Here is an 18,328-nt window from a genome sequence, read left to right as displayed (position 1 = left end):
GCAGGAATAAGTTATAGGCGAAACGATATTTATTCACTTATAAAGATGAATTAACAAATTATGGTGCGTGTTAGTCTGTAGAGTCAGTATAAAAGTTACAGTTTTTATCAGCCAGATTGGGATGCTCATGGCATATTTTGCACCTAGGGTTGCCACCTTTCAGAAATAGAAATAAAGGACGCCCTGATTTCAGCAGCGTAGGAGCCCAAAAAAAGCCCCAAAACTTCTAAACTGCATAAAAATGTGTTTATTTTATATGAAAAAACGTGTTCTTTAATAGCATTGAACTTGCATGACTGTACAGACAGCCAACCATATAGCAGCTGAAATAGCCTCCTATGCTCTGTATGTCCACATCAGCCAAGGTGTAGAATATTGCTTCAGGTGAAGAATATGGTGTAAAAGTTAACTTATTTCAATAATTCAACTAGAATTTGGTGTAAAAGTTAACTTATTTCAATAATTCAACTAGAATATGGTGTAAAAGTTAATTTATTTCAATAATTCAACTAGAATATGGTGTAAAAGTTAACTTATTCCAATAATTCAACTAGAATATGGTGTAAAAGTTAATTTATTTCAATAATTCAACTAGAATATGGTGTAAAAGTTAATTTATTTCAATAATTCAACTAGAATATGGTGTAAAAGTTAACTTATTCCAATAATTCAACTAGAATATGGTGTAAAAGTTAATTTATTTCAATAATCAACTAGAATATGGTGTAAAAGTTAATTTATTTCAATAATTCAACTAGAATATGGTGTAAAAGTTAATTTATTTCAATAATTCAACTAGAATATGGTGTAAAAGTTAATTTATTTCAATAATTCAACTATAATATGGTGTAAAAGTTAATCTATTTCAATAATTCAACTAGAATATGGTGTAAAAGTTAATTTATTTCAATAATTCAACTATAATATGGTGTAAAAGTTAATCTATTTCAATAATTCAACTTAAAAGGTGAAACTAATATATTACCTAGTCTTATTACATGCAAAGCAAGATATGTTGAACCTTTATTTGTTATAATTTTGATGATGGAATTGTTTATTGATTTCATAAATTAATTTATTTTTTATTTGGGGTTTTCATAAACTGTGAGCCATAATCAGAGAGCAGCGTCTTGCTGGTGCAGGCACGCTGCTGCTGCACGCAGTGACGGACGCTGGCTGATTTATGGTTCCGCGTTGCACCAACGCAGAGCTTACGGGGTAGGATACGCGGGAGAGCGAACGTAGGGTACGCGTCGCCGCGTAACATCATGCAGCCACTTCTCGGCGAACACACGTTTTCTGTTCGATTCGGGTAGTGGTTTAGTTTGGCGTCTCTTTGTAGTTGGTGGTGGTGGAACGCCAAAATAATTACTTAATGGCGCTTGCTTCTTGGACATTTTGACGAGACGTGTCGGGTTTCTTCAGTAAAGCTGATCCTTACCTCTCTTCCTCACCGCTGCAACGAGCATGGAGGGGGAGTAAGGACGCGCTGTGTTTGGCCAGTACAAACTTTGAGTGGCAGTTCTGGGGAAAAGCTCTCCCAATAGATTTTTTAATATTAGTATTCTGGTCTGGCCACAACCAATAATATGAGCCCCAGCTGTTGGTACGCAAAAGCGCTTCGCAGCACAAGATTGACAGCGCACTGTGGATTTCGACGGCGCATGCGCTCTGGCGGCCCACTTATGTGCAGCTCTGATTATTATATTATTGTTACCTTATAGACTCAAGAATACATTCATTCCAGATACAGAAGACTCTAATTTGACTTTACAACATATTTATTTTTCCGCATTTCTCCTCGTCTTTTTCTATTTCAACGACACATTGAGTTTTCTTTTCCCCGTCTATGTACAGGGTTTCCGCGGGGTTTTAAAAAGTATTAAAAAGTGATAAATGAAAATTGCCAAATTAAAGGCCATTAAAAGTGTTAAATTCACTGTCAGAGGTATTTTTTTTTTAAATTGGTATTATTTTTTACCTTTTACATTTTAATCAGTCTATTTTATTGTCATTCACAAAGTGAAATAAATGTGAAACATCTGGTCAACATCAATGAGTCTATAAATCTGTTCTGTATAGTGTTCTATAGGTCAAAATCTGTATTAATGTTAAAAGGTCCGTGATTAACACTTAATGTTGTGACAGTTTTTAAAAAAAATCTGAAGGTAGTGAAAAAGGTATTAAATTGGTATTAAATTTAACATAAGGATTGCTGTATAAACCCTGATGTAGGAAAGTGGATCCAAAGGTGGATCTTCTTCTTCTTCTCCAGCCCCAGAGCAGATCCCTGTGTTTCTCTATGTAACTTTGTTTTTAACTGACGTTAACTAGAGCTCTGCGTTAACGGCATCAGCCTCTAACTCTGCAGCTGATTCTGGATCTGATTCCCCGCTGCAGCGACTGGATTGAGGACTAACGTCACCCAGCAGAACTAAACCAGAGGAACTACTGAAAACATGGACATTAAACCAGAGAAAACTAATGAAAACATGGACATTAAACCAGAGAAAACTAATGAAAACATGGACATTAAACCAGAGAAAACTAATGAAAACATGGACTTTAAACCAGAGAAACTACTGAAAACATGGACATTAAACCAGAGAAACTACTGAAAACATGGACATTAAACCAGAGAAACTACTGAAAACATGGACATTAAACCAGAGAAACTACTGAAAACATGGACATTAAACCAGAGAAACTACTGAAAACATGGACATTAAACCAGAGGAACTACTGAAAACATGGACTTTAAAGCAGAGAAACTACTGAAAACATGGACATTAAACCAGAGAAACTACTGAAAACATGGACATTAAACCAGAGAAACTACTGAAAACATGTCAGAAATCTTTGTCAGAACATTTCGTCTCGTTTTGGTCAATGAAAATGAAGACAAGTTTTTGCAGAGTTTTTATTTTTTAATCTACATTTTAGTCTCGTTTTTATTCGTCTAGGATATTGCATTATATATTTAATTATCGTTATTGTCCAGCATTTTCGTTGCGTCTCATTTCATTTTCCTCAGGTGATAAAAGTTCATTGACAACGATATTTAGTCATAATTTTCGTTGACGAAAGCAACTTTAAAAAGTGAGCTCCCCTGTCAAAGGATGATAGGAATCGCACGCCTGGCCTTTTATCAAGTTTTATTCCAAGGAAAGGTGTCGACTGTCTTCTCTTTTTCTTTCAGAACCTTCTTTCCCAGATGAAGGATTTCGAGGCGAGTGCGGAGCCGCTTCAGGAGTGCTTGAACGCCACGGAGCTGGCTGTGCAGGAGAGCAGCACCAGGCTTCACGATCTCACCGCCAAGAAGCTGGAGCTTCACAAGCTGCAGGTACTGACCCCTGACCCCTAACCCCGTCTGAGTGAGAGCTGGACCACCTCTGTCATCTGCATCATCATCCCAGCGCAGCGGTGTCGGCCTCACGCCAGCAGTGTGCTCCAGTCCACCACGTGTGCAGAATATGATGAGTTTTATTTCAGATAAGAGTATTCATGCCAGCTGAGTGACGCACAAATCTCTGCAACCTTGTGCAGCCTTGAATTTCAGTAGAGTGTGGTCTATTTTTAGCCCATCAGGGATGCTGCTCTCAGCAAAACACTTAAACATTATGAGAGTTCATGCACTTCTGAAACAGCTTCCCCCATAATCAGTGCAGACAAGATGTCAGACACTTTAAAGTGCTGTTTAGTATTAATTTTCATAAGTAGGGACCAGTCAGACCGTATAAGAGATTCCAGCCCCCCAAGTAGGGATGGGCGGTATGGACTAAAAAATGTATCACGATAATTTCTGGCATTTATCCCGATAACGATAAAAATGACGATAAAAAAATACCAATTCAACTCCACCTTTATAACTATAAATCTATCACCACATTCAGTCTTTGGAGCCCCCAAAACACTGCTCTAAAATATACTAAATACTACTAAACTACACCAATTAAATTTAATTGATAAAAAACAATTAAATGAGTTACACCTGTACTGCAAAACTGGAAAGACTCAGATCCGCCATGTTTGTTACACAAACACGTATCAACGGGAATTTATCTTTCTTTCTTTCTTTCTTTCTTTCTTTCTTTCTTTCTTTCTTTCTTTCTTTCTTTCTTTCTTGCTCATATCTTTCTGGCTCATTTCCTTCCTTCCTTCCTTCCTTGCTTCCTTCCTTCACGTACGTTGTGCGTGGATTTAACGCAGAACCATAATAAATCAGCTTTACACAAAAACGTCATCAGGAATTTATCGTTTTTACCGCGAGATGACAAATTCTTACCATGGGGAATTTTTTTGACGGTATATCGTGAACGGTAAAATATCGCCCATCCCTAGCCAGAACTGTAGGAAACTGTGACATCACAGACCCAGATCAGAGGAAAAGGACCCACCTTTGTGAGAGGATGTTTGTCCTGTATCTCGGTGGTGTTTCAAGGCTTATCCCAGGCCTCAGGACGTTATAGGAACTAAAAGCCACTATTTCAGGCTGAAGCTAGGTTTAAACACGGTTTCGGGCTGGAGACGGCATCAGAAAAGTCAGAGGTATGAATGCAACCATGCAGCTGCAACGCAGCGGTTCTGCAGGACTCGTCACGCTGCTGATGTGAGGCCGACTTCAGCAGACTCCTCATCGCTAAGCCTTTCACGTAGGATCCGCTTAGCGCTTCTGCTAACTGCGAGTACTTTCTGCTGCTCTTTGCTTCATAGAAGTCTGTTTAACTGTAAAAATATGAATTTGTTGTAGCTGTTAGAAAAGATGCTTTTAGAACACATGCATTGTTTTGTATAATCACCTGCACAACACTTGTCTCTTCCTGTCGCCAACCCACACCTCTAACGCCGCTGTTTAACTGTCTCTTATGTATCTGTGTGTCAGCTTGCATGCCTCTTTGATAAAACTGCTTTGCTCTTCCAGTCTGTGCTTGAGGATTTAGCCTCTCGCGAGGTTCAGCTGAACAGGCTGAAAGAGAAGGCCCAGCTGTTGTGGGACGAGCACTCGGCCGGCAAGGGTTTTGTGCACCGCGTTTCGCAGCTCTCTGCTCAGTACCTAGCTCTAACCAACCTGACCAAGGTAAAGTAAAGGCCAAACTAACGCTGTGCACTGGGGCTTATGTGGGTGGAGGGGGGGGGCACTAGACTGGATGGAGCTCCGACTTAACACTATTTACAGATACAATATAGTCGAGGTACTAACCCATCGTAATTACAAACTAATTTCTGTCTTTTGTAATTTATAGCCACGGAGCTCATACCAACTAATTACCTTATGGCACTTTTCCACTAGTACCTACTCGGCTCTACTCAACTCGGCCTGGTTTCTTTTCCATAACAATTCAGCACCTGGAGCAGAAGTAGGAGGTTGGAGCGAAGCTGCTGTGACGTATTTGATTGTTTGATCTAAACCAGGGGTGTCAAATGTGTGGCCCGCGAGAAGTTTCCAACGCAAAAAAACAAAATGTTAATTTACTAAAAAGGAAGGCATAAATAATTGCCATGAATCGCAGCATATCCGATAATATATTTAGTTTTAGTTTTTCGTTTTTTAGTTTAGTTTATTTATTTAGCAATATAAGACAAATATGAACAAGAAATTAAAAACAATGAAATAACATGCAAGGAAAGGAAGAAGCCTGATGGCTTATATAGAATCCTTTCCATATATGAATAAAAAACAAAACAAAGCTACACAAGGGAGAGTAAAAAAAACAAAAAAACACAAGAAAATGTAACTCAATTTCTTCTACAAATCCATCGTTATTCCACAAATAGAGCAGTTTTTGACATTTCTTAGTTTTTCTAGAATGCATTTGCCGATTTTATTTCTTTGTAGACGGTCGTTTAATTTTTTAACTGACTACTATTATATATTTTCACAGGAAAAATATCACTGCTAAAAAAGATGGTAGAAGATATTTATTCTGAGAATTTCAGTTTTGAATACAAGGTTAGTGACAAAGTAAAACAGTTTAAAAAAAAGGGCTGACTTTTTCGGCACACTGGCGTAAATATCCGCACCAATTTTTATAAATAAATACACTTAATTGTACTGGAAAAATCTCTAAATCACAAAGAAACACTGTAATAAGAAAGATTTCGCTTTTAATTAAATTTCCTATAAAAAAGCAAAATATAAAAAAAATCATACTTGTTTCTGTTTATCTTTTTAGAATTATATTAAAAGTATCTTACATAATTTGAAAAAAAAACGAGAAATTTCAAGAAAAGATCCTGAAGAAATATATTTTACATAATTAAAGTGTAAACAAAGTTCATATTTCCTTTCAAATTAACTAAACTGATATTGGATTAGATAACAATAATAAAAAAAAAAGAATTAGAAAAAAAAATGTTCGCACCGTTTTTTGTTATTTTGAGCGTGCAGCCCGCGAGAAAAAAATTGGTCAAATCCGGCCCGCCAAGCAAAATTAGTTTGACACCCCTGATCTAAACGAAGAAGACAACAACACTAAAGATATAGAACCTGGAGGAGATGATAGATGTGCTGCTGGGTCTGCGGCTTGTTTTTGATATCAAGTTAAAAAATGAGAGTGAGAGAAGCTTCAATCAGTGCTTTTTAATTTTTTTTTGTTTTTCTCGGCGCTGCTGAAAAGTCAGCTGGAGCCGTGAGCAGCTATGAAGTGACAGAGCTCCTGGTAGATCTGGTCGTTCCTTATCTCCGTCTAGATCCCTTTTTAATTCTCTCCTCAGCCACCAGGTTTATGGACATCTGCACCTCAGAATTGGATCACCAAACAGACTTCTGCTGCCGTTGCCTGTCGAATAAAATGAACAAGAAGCCGCCATCAGAGATGTCCACATACTGATTCAGACGTCTGACTCCAACCCCCCGACCAATCGGTGGCCTGTAGTGTGATGACATCACAGCCCGACTCAGCCGCTTAGAACCTCGGCAGAATAGCTACAGTAAAAGTGTCTACTCGGCACGTTAGACCCCTAGTGGGAAAGAACCAAACCGAGTGGAGTCGAGTCGGGCTGAGTAGGTACTAGTGGAAAAGCGCCATTAATGTCTTTTGTAAGAAGTTCATTAGACTTTGGTGAACTTGCATGCAGTGTGGGTTTGATCTCTAGCACGGGTGACGGTGGTCGTCTGAACGTATTCTGCCTCATGAACCTGCAGGAGAAGGCGTCCCGGATCGACCGGATCGTGACCGAGCACCAGCTCTTCTCCCAAGGGCTGAAGGAGCTGCAGAACTGGGTGGCCGACACCAGCCACATGCTGCAGTCGTACTGCGCCCCGACCGCTGACAAAAGTGTTCTCGATAGCAGGATGATCAAGCTGGAGGTACAGAGAAATCGCTCTTGAGTTTTCAACCTACTGCGGTGGATACACCCAGTACTGGAGTTGAGGGGGGATGCCCCCCCCCGAAATAAAAACGGTCCAAATCATCCCCCCTGTAAAACTGCCATCCCCCCTTTCCATCCCTTATGTCATTTCATCAATGAATGTGGTTTTACTGCTATTTCAACATTTAGAGTCATCACCAGAAAAATAACTTATTTGACAATTTTCACCTGTTTCAAGTAAATTTTCACTTGAAATAAGTAGGAAAATCTGCCAGTGGGACAAGATTTATCTTCTTATTACAAGCAAAAAAATCTTGTTCCACTGGCAGATTTTTCTACTTATTTTAAGTGAAAATCTACTTGAAACAGGTGAAAATTGTTGTTTTTTCCAGTGATGAGTCTTGTTTTAAGTGTAATGAGATTTCTTTTTACTAAAATGAGACATTTTAACTAGAAATAAGACAAATATTCTTGTTAAGATTGTGAGTTTTTGCAGTGATCCATGTTACTTATCCTGTGAAGGACAGAGTCATATTGATAAGTTCAGAAAAGTGTTTTTTATTGTTGTGTTTTGATGTATTTGATGTAAGCCCAGTGGATATTTAAAGCTTACAGAAGGCTGCATTTAACTGCTGCTATGTCATTCCTGCAGAATTTCTGCAGCTGTTTTGGTCACTGCTATTATTTGTAATATATTATATTATTTGTAATCAGCACAAATTATCTGTCCCCATATGATCAAATCCACCATCCCCCCTGATTTATTTTTTTACAACTCGAGTATTGGATACAGCAAATGTTGGACGGTGGTGAATGCATCTCTCTTGCGGCTTTAGGCTTTGCTGACTGCTCGTCAGGAGAAGGAGATCCAGCTGAAGATGCTGATCACCAGAGGAGAGTCGGTTCAGAGGAACACTTCGGCTGAGGGAGTGCCCGCCATCCAGAAACAAATACAGGAACTGAAAGACTCCTGGGATGCCCTGCACTCGGCCTCGATCCTGTGCAAAAGGTTTTACCCTTCTTAATAATTGCCACCTAACCGCTTCATAGCAGACATAGTTCGTCTATAACTTCGTAAAAACTATGGCTGCCTCTGTTCTTTGCTTGCTCCTTACACTTTAGCGATAACCACAATCACCGTTGACTGATATTGTGTTTGATGTTTTTTTTTTTTTTGTAATTTACTGTTTATTCAGTTTTTTTTCACAAATACATAAAACAAAGACAAACACAAGTGAACAGGGAGGACTACAGACAGATACTGACTAACAAAGCTATACACTGTACAGTATATAAAAGTGAGTATAACTATACACATGTTGTACACCACTGAATGTTAAACTATAAAGAAAACAGAAAAGCAGGGACAGAAAAAAGTATGCACACTGGCTTACTGTAGGATGTCCAAATAAGCCACCCAAATTTTCACATAGATATCCTCTTTGTTTATCATTCTATGGCACTTTCTAAGAGGCAATCTTGGACATCTCATTAAACCATTCCACCATGGATACAGGTACTTGTGTTTTCCAATGGCACAGTATTATCCTGCATCCAGTCATTAGAGCTGTTCGACACCATGAAGATTGGTGGGCATTTAGCCCGCTTCCCTGTGGTACCACACCCAAGAGACAGAGTAGAAGTTGGTGTACCAGAGCAGTGGTCAGCAAGTTGTTAATAAAAGACACGATCTCAGACCATAAGGAATCTATCATGGGGCATGAGTATAACATATGTAACAGAGTGCCACACTCAGTGTCGCATCTCCAACACACATCTGAGTTTCTAAGCCCCAACCTTGCCATTTTCGATGGGGTCCAATAAATCCTATTGATAATTGTATAGCGCATCAACCGTGTCTGCATTTCCCTTGAAACTTTGTACCATGACTTTATTGCTTCTTCCCACGTTTCATCTGATATAATTGTGTTTGATGTTTAAACTCAACAGTCAGCTGGAAGGTTCTCTGTCCCAGTGGACCAGTTACCAGGAGGACGTTCGCCAGTTCGTGGCCTGGATTGAGCGCATAGAGGAGAGCCTGGAATCCACTGACAAACAATGTCCGGAGATGAGAGACAAAACCGCGAATCTCAGCAAAGCAAAGGTGCCGCTCAACTATTCTATGATAACCCTAAGGGTGATAACCCCAACCTCGAGGGTGATAACCCTACTAGAACTCACAGTGAACAGTTGAGGCTGCATTTGGCCTCCAAGCCCAACAATGAGTTACTTCTGCTGCAGTAATAATATACAGAAACTTCACCGACGTTCATTGATGATGTCATTTTCCCTTTTGCTTCAGTTACTGTATGAGGAAGTGCTCAGCCACAACACCCTGCTGGACACCATCACCGCCAAGAGTGCAGGAATCACCGAGAATTACGTCACTCAGCTGGAGATCCAGGAACTTCAGGAGCATTACAACACGGTCAAAGACAATGCTTTGGTAACGAGCAATAATACAGTCTGTACTTCATAGTTTATTGATGTTTTGATGTATAGAGGGAATGCGCATGACGTCACAGATGCGACTTCACAGCGGGTTACGCCCACTGAGTGGCAGAAAGACTGAGTGGCAGAAAGACTGAGTGTCAGCGTAAACTTTCAGTTTGAGCAACTCGAAAAACAACAAAAATGGGAAAGAGCTGTTGTGCGATCGAACTCATAGATTTAGCAAGAAATCAGAGTTATCGTTTAACAGACTGCCGAAAAATAAGCTTAAGAGAGACAAATGGATCGCTGCAATTTGCAGAAACAACTGGATTCCAGACACCGAAACGTGGATTTGCAGTTCCCATTTTTTATTAGGTAATGTTGGATTTTTGGGTAGCTAACGTTAAACGGTCAAATCATAAAGTTCATCACTTTAATTGCGCCAACAAATCCTGCCTTGAAGTCGGACCAAGCGTCAAGACTTTTGTAAGCCTTCAAGCTTTGCTTCGTGTATTTCCACGGCGTAGAAATTAAGTACATATAAATATCAGGAAACTCGATTCATGGCCAAATATTAATGTCCATGGACCACTGGTTCTTGGTAACTGTACCAAATATTAATGTCCATGGACCACTGGTTCTTGGTAACTGTACCAAATATTAATGTCCATGGACCACTGGTTCTTGGTAACTGTACGGGTCACTGTCAAGTCCAACTGACGCTAATTTAAGCCGATAATCAGCTGTTATCCCGTCTTCTCCACTAGTTACAGCCATTTTTTCTGATGTTTTGCCACTCAGTGCGAGTAAGGTGGTGTGGTCCAGTGGAAAAGTGACGACAATACATACCCTCTATACTGAGAGCAATAAAGAGCAAATCAAGGAACATTAGTGGACATCAACCTCTGAGATCAGGAGTGATTCTGTGTCCTCATTGTGAAATTCCTCAGAGGGCAGTTGGCCGAGCGGAGGAGTCGGTCAAAGCCCACCAGGAGTATCAGCGAGGCCTTCGCGCGTTTGAGGATTGGCTGGAACAGGAACAGGAGAAGCTTGGCTGCTACACCCAACTGGAGGGAGACGTTGATATGCTGGAGGAGACTCTGCAAAAGCTGCAGGTTCGAACATAAAGTATCACTGTAGAAACGTTGTGGTGGGTGAGCAGTTGCCACTACATCGCAGCTGGTTAATTATTCAAGAGTTTGTAATATTACACAAAGTCTTACCATCGCCTTCGCACAGGGGGTCTTGATGATTTGCAATTACAGGCTGAGCCTACCGTTAGTTTTTAAACTGTAAAAAGTGGAGGGGACAAAAACATGAGTTTGAAAAGTGGGGGGGGCATGTCCCCCCTGTTCCCTGTGGAAATTGGTCCGTGGCACTCACGGTGTTTAGCGCAGCAACGGCGTGCTGCCACTCACTCGCTTTATTTTATACTATTTATTAGGGGTGTGAATCTCTCCCTTACAAGACGATGCGATACGTATCCGATATATGGGCTCCGATGCGATTCAGGGACGATACATTTTATAGACCAGACGATTCGATCCGATACGATTTGGTACAATTTCGATGCAATTCGATTTTGTGGAATTTGATGCAATGTCATGCGATTCGATACGATGCGATCTGATATATTAATACATTTTTCAAAACTTTTCATTAAAAAGCTCAAGCAAGTAACAAATTGATATTATCTCATAAAGGACTATGGGAAAACAAAATAAAAAATACCTTTGTAAAGAAAGGCGGATGTCTGGATGACAAATGAATCATGTCATGTTTATTATTCCAATACTAAACAGTAAACACCAACATGAATACAAATACAAAACTATAAACTACTGTACTATACATTCTGACATGGAATGGAAGTCTCTGTCTCACACACCTATTTCTATTTCCTATTTGGCAGGTACTTACTTTGTCAGGTGGAGAAATATGAAATATAAAGGTCTAGAAAATGAGGCTTAGCCCTCTTCTGGCTTCAGTACAGTGCAAAATTATTGTACTTTGCAAAGCTCCAAACTAACAATGAAAATCTCCTCAAAATTCCTCAACAATGCCACAAATCAGATCACAAAATTAAACTATAAAATGAGCCTGCTGTTATGTCAAAATCAATTTCATACCTTACAAATGGCCATAGTTTTGTCCAGTTTTCCTCCCTTTTTATAAAATCCAAACGTCTTCCAAACAAAAGATTTAAGATGTGTTCCTCCACTGTATATTTGTTCTCCGTTATCGTCTGCCATGATGCTCAATGCTGCAGCCAGCCTGTGTTTACGTTCGCTCATGTGTCGCACATTTTACAGCGTCATGCCGTGGTGATATGCGCGCGCCGGTGTCCTGCGCCGGAAGTAGGAAAGGAGCAGATCTCCAAGCTCCCAACCTGCCTAAATGCAACGCACTGTGGGCTTGTAGATCTGTATTTTTACCGCAGTTACTCGGTGCATCGATTCCCAACGCTAGGACCGAACCAACGTCCCGTTTATGCTTTATTTGGTCCGATACAGTTCAACGTGCACCGATGTAGTCGCATCGTTGGTGTTAAACACCGATTAACGATGCATATCGATATTTTTTGACACTCCTACTATTTATATACTATTTATACTTTTACTGTGACCACCAAATTATGTGGTTTTCCTGTCCTCCACCTCATCCACCACATCCTTATGTTTTTTTTTCTTGGTATATACATTTTATGTATTCTGATTATTTTTAGTTTTAACGTGTTTGAATAAATAATTAATTAAAAAAAAGAGTTTGGAGAGAGTCCACTCACATCTATGTGATTACAGGAGCTGCAGCTGCACTGCACCGAGGGCCAGGCTCTGCTCAACACCTTACTGGTGAGTCGGGAGCTGGTGGTTCCGTCGGGGGTTCCCCAGATGGAGGACCGAGGCCTGGAGACGCTCCAGCAGGAGTGGAGGCTGTACCAGGCCCGGCTGGCCGACACCCGCGCTCAGCTCAACAGCGCGCTGGCCAAACTCCGGCAGATGGAGCAGAAGTTCCAGCGTCTGGACAGCTGGCTGAAGGTCATGGAGACCAAGGCGCAGCTGCGGAGTCACCGGCGGTCGGACCGGGCCACTAAAGACGCGCAGCTACAGATGATTAAGGTTAGCGGGAAAAAGGGTACACTCTAGGACAGGGGTCGGCAACCCGCGGCTCCAGAGCCGCATGCGGCTCTTTAGCGCCGCCCTAGTGGCTCCTGGAGCTTTTTCAAAAAAGTTTGACCTTTTTTTTCCTTTTTTCCTTCTCTTTTGTCTCTTTATTTTCTCTTTTTTCTCCTTTTTTCCTTTTTTCCTTTTTTTTCTTTTTTCTTCTTTTTTCCTTTTTTTCTCTTTTTTTCCTTTCCTTTTTAATCTCGACATTTCTAAATTTTGACATTTTCCTCGACATTTCCACTTTTTTCTCAACATTTCCACTTTTTTCTTGACATTTGCACTTTTTTCTCGACATGTCCACTTTTTTCTAGAGATTGTACTTCAACATTAATCTCGATATTTCGACTTTTTTCTCAACATTTCCACTTTTTTCTCGACATTTTGACTTTTTTCTCGACATTTCGCCTTTCGCCATTTGCCTTCATTCTAAGGCTTACACAAGACTTTTCATTCTTTGTGGCTCCAGACATATTTGTTTTTTGTGTTTTTGGTCCAATATGGCTCTTTCAACAGTTGCCGACCCCTGCTCTAGGAAATGCTTTGCGTTTAGTCCTTTCCCATGCTTCTATTAGAGCCCTAAATAATCAAGCTCCCGTGTACATTGCTGAACTGCTGAGACCCTACTCTCCCTCACGTTCATTAAGGTCATCAGATCAAAAACTCTTGATGGTCCCCCGCACCCGTTTTAAAACGCGAGGTGACTGCTCTTTCCAGGCCAGTGCCCCTCGCCTCTGGAATGCACTTCCACTGACCTTACGCAGCATTGAGTCCACTGACAGTTTTAAGAGAGAACTTAAAACATATCTCTTTAGACAGGCTTTCCCCTGATGTTGATGTTTCCCTGGGCATCTGTGAAGTTACCTGTTGTTGTTGTGCTATTGTGTGTTTTATATTCTACCGCATTTTATCCCTGATGTAAAGCACTTTGTGATTGTATCTACGAAAAGTGCTATATAAATAAATTTTACTTACTTACTTACTTACTATGGCTCTGGTCATGACAATAATCCTTCTTCTACCAGAGCTGGCAGGAGGAGGTGCTGGTTTACCAGGAAGAGATGGAGGGCCTCACTCTCTTGGCTCAGCAGGTTCTGGATGAGACGCATATCAGCAGCCGGATCAGTACCAGAGCCACCCGGATCACAGCCCGCTACCACGCCCTGCTCCTGCATTTACTGGTAACATCACCTGTAACACAGTCTGAAAGTACAGTAATCTCTCGCTATAACGCGGTTCACCTTTCACGGTTTCGCTGATTCATGGATTTACATTGTGCATCGTGTTCTGCATTCTGATTGGCTAAACAGTCTCCCCGCTTCTTCACTTCCTGTGACAATAACGTTGGTCGCTTAGCAACAATGCTGAGAACGGCCAATGAGCTTCAGCAGCAGCTCAAGAACGGGACCCTTTGATGAATCATTCATTACAGTCTCAGATATAATCCATGATAGCATGTCGGTCGGTTTATAAGAATCTTTTTGCCCAGAAGAAAAAACGACCCATAACTACTTTCTTCTACCGAAAAAACACACCTGCACCGCAAGCTTTAGGAGAAAAAGACGCTACAGAGCGGAGTCAGGATGCAGCGTCAGTCAGAAGAGCAGCCAGTCACAATTTGTCCTACTGTAGTCTACTTGTATTTTTTTCATAATAATTTTTCATTTTCTCCCGTTCAAATCCAGATCTCTGCAATTTGAAGCCTTGTATATACAGGACTGTCTCACAAAATTAGAATATTGTGATTTAAGAAAACTCAAATATCCTATCTCAAAAAATTAGAATATTCTGGGAATCTTAATCTTAAACTGTAAACCATGATCAGCAATAATAAAATAATAAAAGGCTTGCAATATTTCAGTTGATTTGTAATGAATCCAGAATGTATGACATTTTAGTTTTTTTAATTGCATTACAGAAAATAAAGAACTTTATCACAATATTCTAATTTTCTGAGACAGTCCTGTAATTGATGGTGGCATGTTCGTTTATAAGAATCTTTTTGCCCAGAAGAAAAAAGAGCGACAACAACTACCCATAACTGTTGTTTGTCCTACTGTAGCCTACTTGTATTTTTTTCATAATCATTTTTCATTTTCTCCCGTTCAAATCCAGTTACTCGGGTCGCGGTGGGGCTGATCTCTGCAATTTGAAGCCTTTTATATAATTGTAAAAAAAAAAGGTTGCTACTTCGCGGATTTCACTTATCACTGGTTCTTTTTGGAACGTAACCCCCGAGGAAAACGAGGGATTACTGTAACACAATAATGCTGCGGTAGATATTGAGCCATTTTTGAGAGAGGTTAAACTAACGGCTGTTGATGGAGATGGTACCGCTTTAGGTTTACCTTGTGTCTCCGTCTCCTCGGGTCACTTTGCTTTTTCACCATTTTTTTACGTTGCAGGAGACGATCAAACAGCTCCAGGAGGAGGTGTCCTGCATCGAGGAAGCACAGTCTGTCTTCACCACCTTCTCCGACTGGCTCAGCACCACTCAGAACAACTTCAGCACCGTGGCTGTTAGCGTTGATATAGTGGACCGCTTCGCCATGGAACGGAAAATGAAGAAGCTGGAGGTATATTTTTAAATTAGTTTCGTTCACAGCATCAAACCAGCAATAAAGCTGCAGCATCAGCAGAGCTGGGTAGAGTAGCCAAAAATTGTACTCAAGTAAAAGTACTGTTACTTCAGAATAATATGACTCAAGTAGAAGTAAAAAGTATTCATCCAAATAATTACTTGAGTAAAAGTAAAAAATTACTTTGTGAAAAAACTACTCAAGTACTGAGTAACTGTTGAGTAACGTCTGATTTATTTTTCTAACACAACCATTCAAACAGACAAAAGTACAAAATAATCATCTTCAGGAAATTAAATCAATAAAATAATAAAATAAATTAAAATTAATAAAAAATAAAAAATAGCTTAAATTAAAATAAGCTTAAAGTAAATTCAAGTACTTTAATAAATAACAAAATAAATAAAATAACAGAATAAAAAAATAAATTAGGCACAAGTAGCACAAAATGTCAAGCCTTTGTACTTTTCTTTTTTAACCAGGCAGAACTAGAACAAACATGAACTCATAGAAACTCTGTGTGTGTTTGAGTCTGTGTAAATGTGACAAAACATGCAAAAACTAACATTTTTCCCAAAGAATCACTCAGTGATGTCATGAGATTGACGTGTACGTGGATAAAAGGGATAAAAGAAAAGTAACAGCTCAACGTAGCCTAATGTAGCGGAGGAAGAGGAACAGTTTCTTCTTCACAAATCTACTCAAGTAAAAGTAAAAAGTATAGTGATTCAAAACTACTCCTAAAAGTACAACATTTCCCAAAACTTACTCAAGTAAATGTAACGGAGTAAATGTAACTCGTTACTACCCACCTCTGTGCATCAGTCCGCTCTTAGCTGAACGCTTGATAATTATGATGACTTGTTGATTCAGGCTCTTCAGGGCGACATGGAGCAAGGCCACGTTTATCTGAAGACCATGAGGGAGAAGACGGAGCGAGCCATGGCCTTCCTGGAGGAGCGAGAAGCCGAGCAGCTGAAGGAGGAGGTGGACGGCCAGCTCTCCCAGCTCGAGGGCTTGATGGCAGCCCTGCGGACGGAGCTCAGCTCCCTGGAGAAATGCATCTCCCTCTCCAAAGACTTCATGGATAAATACAAGGGCCAGGCCCAGTGGGTGATGGAGACCAAGAACCTTTTAGCATCAACCGTGGAGCCTAAAGCTGAACTTTATCAGAAGAAAGCTCAGCTGGCAAAGTACAAGGTAAGTTGATATGTGTCAATTATTTTTCTATTGAAAAAGAAGAAATCAGCTGTTAGTTTTAATCTATAATGTGTTTGTCCCTTGTCCTCTGTGCAGACCATCCAACAAACGGTACAGTCTCACGAGTCAACAGTGAAATCTGTGATTGAGAAAGGAGGAGCGCTGCTGGATGTGATCAACGACCCCACAGTCAGTGAAAACATGAAGAGGTTACAGGCCGACTACCAAGACCTCTGTCTGGCAGCAAAGGTGAGCCAGTGCTTTCTGTCATTTAAGGTTTAGTTGTTGAACACATTTTGCGTAAGAGATAATTCAATGTGCTCTACATGAAAATATTGAAAGATTAAAGAGTTTCAAAGCATAATACATTAAAAGGAGATAGACATAAGTTAAAAAAGAATCAGACAGATGAAATGCAAGACATGAAAGTTAATGAAGGTTACAGTGCGTTGTGGGAGATTAATGAATGCAGCAGTAAATAAAAGTCAAATTTAAAGCCATCGAGAGTTTCAGCAGCCCTGATGCATTCTGGGAGTTTGTTCCACAGGTGAGGAGCAATAGGCTGCCTCATGATGTTTGGTTCTATCTGTGGGCACAGAAAGTAGGCGCGACCCTGACGACCTGAGAGTTCTGGTTAGTTCATCATGGACCAGGAGTTCAAGGATGGGTTTTGGTCCAAAACCATTCAGAGATTTATAACATTTATTCTGGGACGGAAAGGAAACCGGTGTAAAGATCTAAGAACTGGACTTATATGGTCCAGTCTCTTATTTTCAGTGAGGACTCGGGTCTCTTGGTCTCAAGCAAGGACTGAATTGGATAATAGTCTCCTGGTGAGATGGTTATATAGATTTGTGTGTCATCTGCGTAGTTACTTTTCATAATTTGAGCGAGTGAGATCATATACAGTAGATGTTAAAAAACAGAGGTCCCATACTTGAACCTTGAGGAACACCACATGTTATTCTCGTTATCTCAGATTTTGTAGTGACTTAAAGACACAAAATGTCTTTTAGATCAAACTTTAGTGGGAATAGATTATGACAAAGTGTAATATGTGATTTGTTTTTGTTCATTTGAAATTGTATTTAGCTTATTTTAAGACCCAGTAAGGGTCAGATCTCTATTTCATAATAATTTTGACACAACTGAAAGGAGGTAGAACAGTTTTTCTTCACATGAATGTGTTTTTTTCCACAGACACATGTCCAGAACCTGGTGGAGTGGGTGAAAGAGCACGAGGACTACAACGGGGAACTGCAGGAAGTTGAACGATGGCTGCTACAGATGTCCAGCCGGCTGGTGACCTCCGACTCCATGCAGACCAGCAGTATGGAGTCGGCTACTCAGCAGCTCGCCCGACACAAGGTGATCAACGTGTTTCATAAGTTATTTTCAACTTTGTGAAGTATTCTGCACCCGATTGGTAAAACAGTATCGTAACAGTGATAACTGTTAACCCTTGTGCTGTCTTTGGGTCAAGGAAGGAGGAAGGGAAGAAGGGAGGAAAGAAGGAAGGAAGGGAGAAAAGAAGGAAGGGACGGAGGAAAGAAGGAAGGAAGGGATAAAAGAAGGAAGGAAGAAAAGAAGGAAGGAAGGGAGAAAAGAAGGAAGGAAGGAAGGATAGGAGAAAAGAAGGAA

At 40.3% G+C, this 18,328-nt stretch overlaps 1 protein-coding gene across 1 annotated transcript in view; it reads left to right on the top strand.

Moving 5' to 3' along the window:
* syne1b (spectrin repeat containing, nuclear envelope 1b) overlaps nucleotides 1-18,328 on the top strand; it is a 191,224-nt gene that overhangs the window by 78,659 nt on the left and 94,237 nt on the right. Inside the window, exons 55-67 of the mRNA XM_061743971.1 lie at nucleotides 3,200-3,343; nucleotides 4,922-5,077; nucleotides 7,145-7,309; nucleotides 8,148-8,320; nucleotides 9,262-9,415; nucleotides 9,614-9,757; nucleotides 10,695-10,859; nucleotides 12,546-12,863; nucleotides 13,934-14,089; nucleotides 15,314-15,484; nucleotides 16,361-16,687; nucleotides 16,784-16,936; nucleotides 17,888-18,055. Of these exons, the coding sequence (XP_061599955.1) occupies nucleotides 3,200-3,343; nucleotides 4,922-5,077; nucleotides 7,145-7,309; nucleotides 8,148-8,320; nucleotides 9,262-9,415; nucleotides 9,614-9,757; nucleotides 10,695-10,859; nucleotides 12,546-12,863; nucleotides 13,934-14,089; nucleotides 15,314-15,484; nucleotides 16,361-16,687; nucleotides 16,784-16,936; nucleotides 17,888-18,055 (2,394 nt within the window). The remainder of the gene's footprint in view (nucleotides 1-3,199; nucleotides 3,344-4,921; nucleotides 5,078-7,144; nucleotides 7,310-8,147; nucleotides 8,321-9,261; nucleotides 9,416-9,613; nucleotides 9,758-10,694; nucleotides 10,860-12,545; nucleotides 12,864-13,933; nucleotides 14,090-15,313; nucleotides 15,485-16,360; nucleotides 16,688-16,783; nucleotides 16,937-17,887; nucleotides 18,056-18,328) is intronic.

The sequence above is a fragment of the Cololabis saira genome, chromosome 16 (genome assembly GCF_033807715.1).
Source record: "Cololabis saira isolate AMF1-May2022 chromosome 16, fColSai1.1, whole genome shotgun sequence".
Classification (NCBI taxonomy): Eukaryota; Metazoa; Chordata; class Actinopteri; order Beloniformes; family Belonidae; genus Cololabis; species Cololabis saira.
The sequence above is the reverse complement of the archived record's forward strand: the minus strand, read 5'-3'. Positions and strand labels throughout refer to the sequence as shown.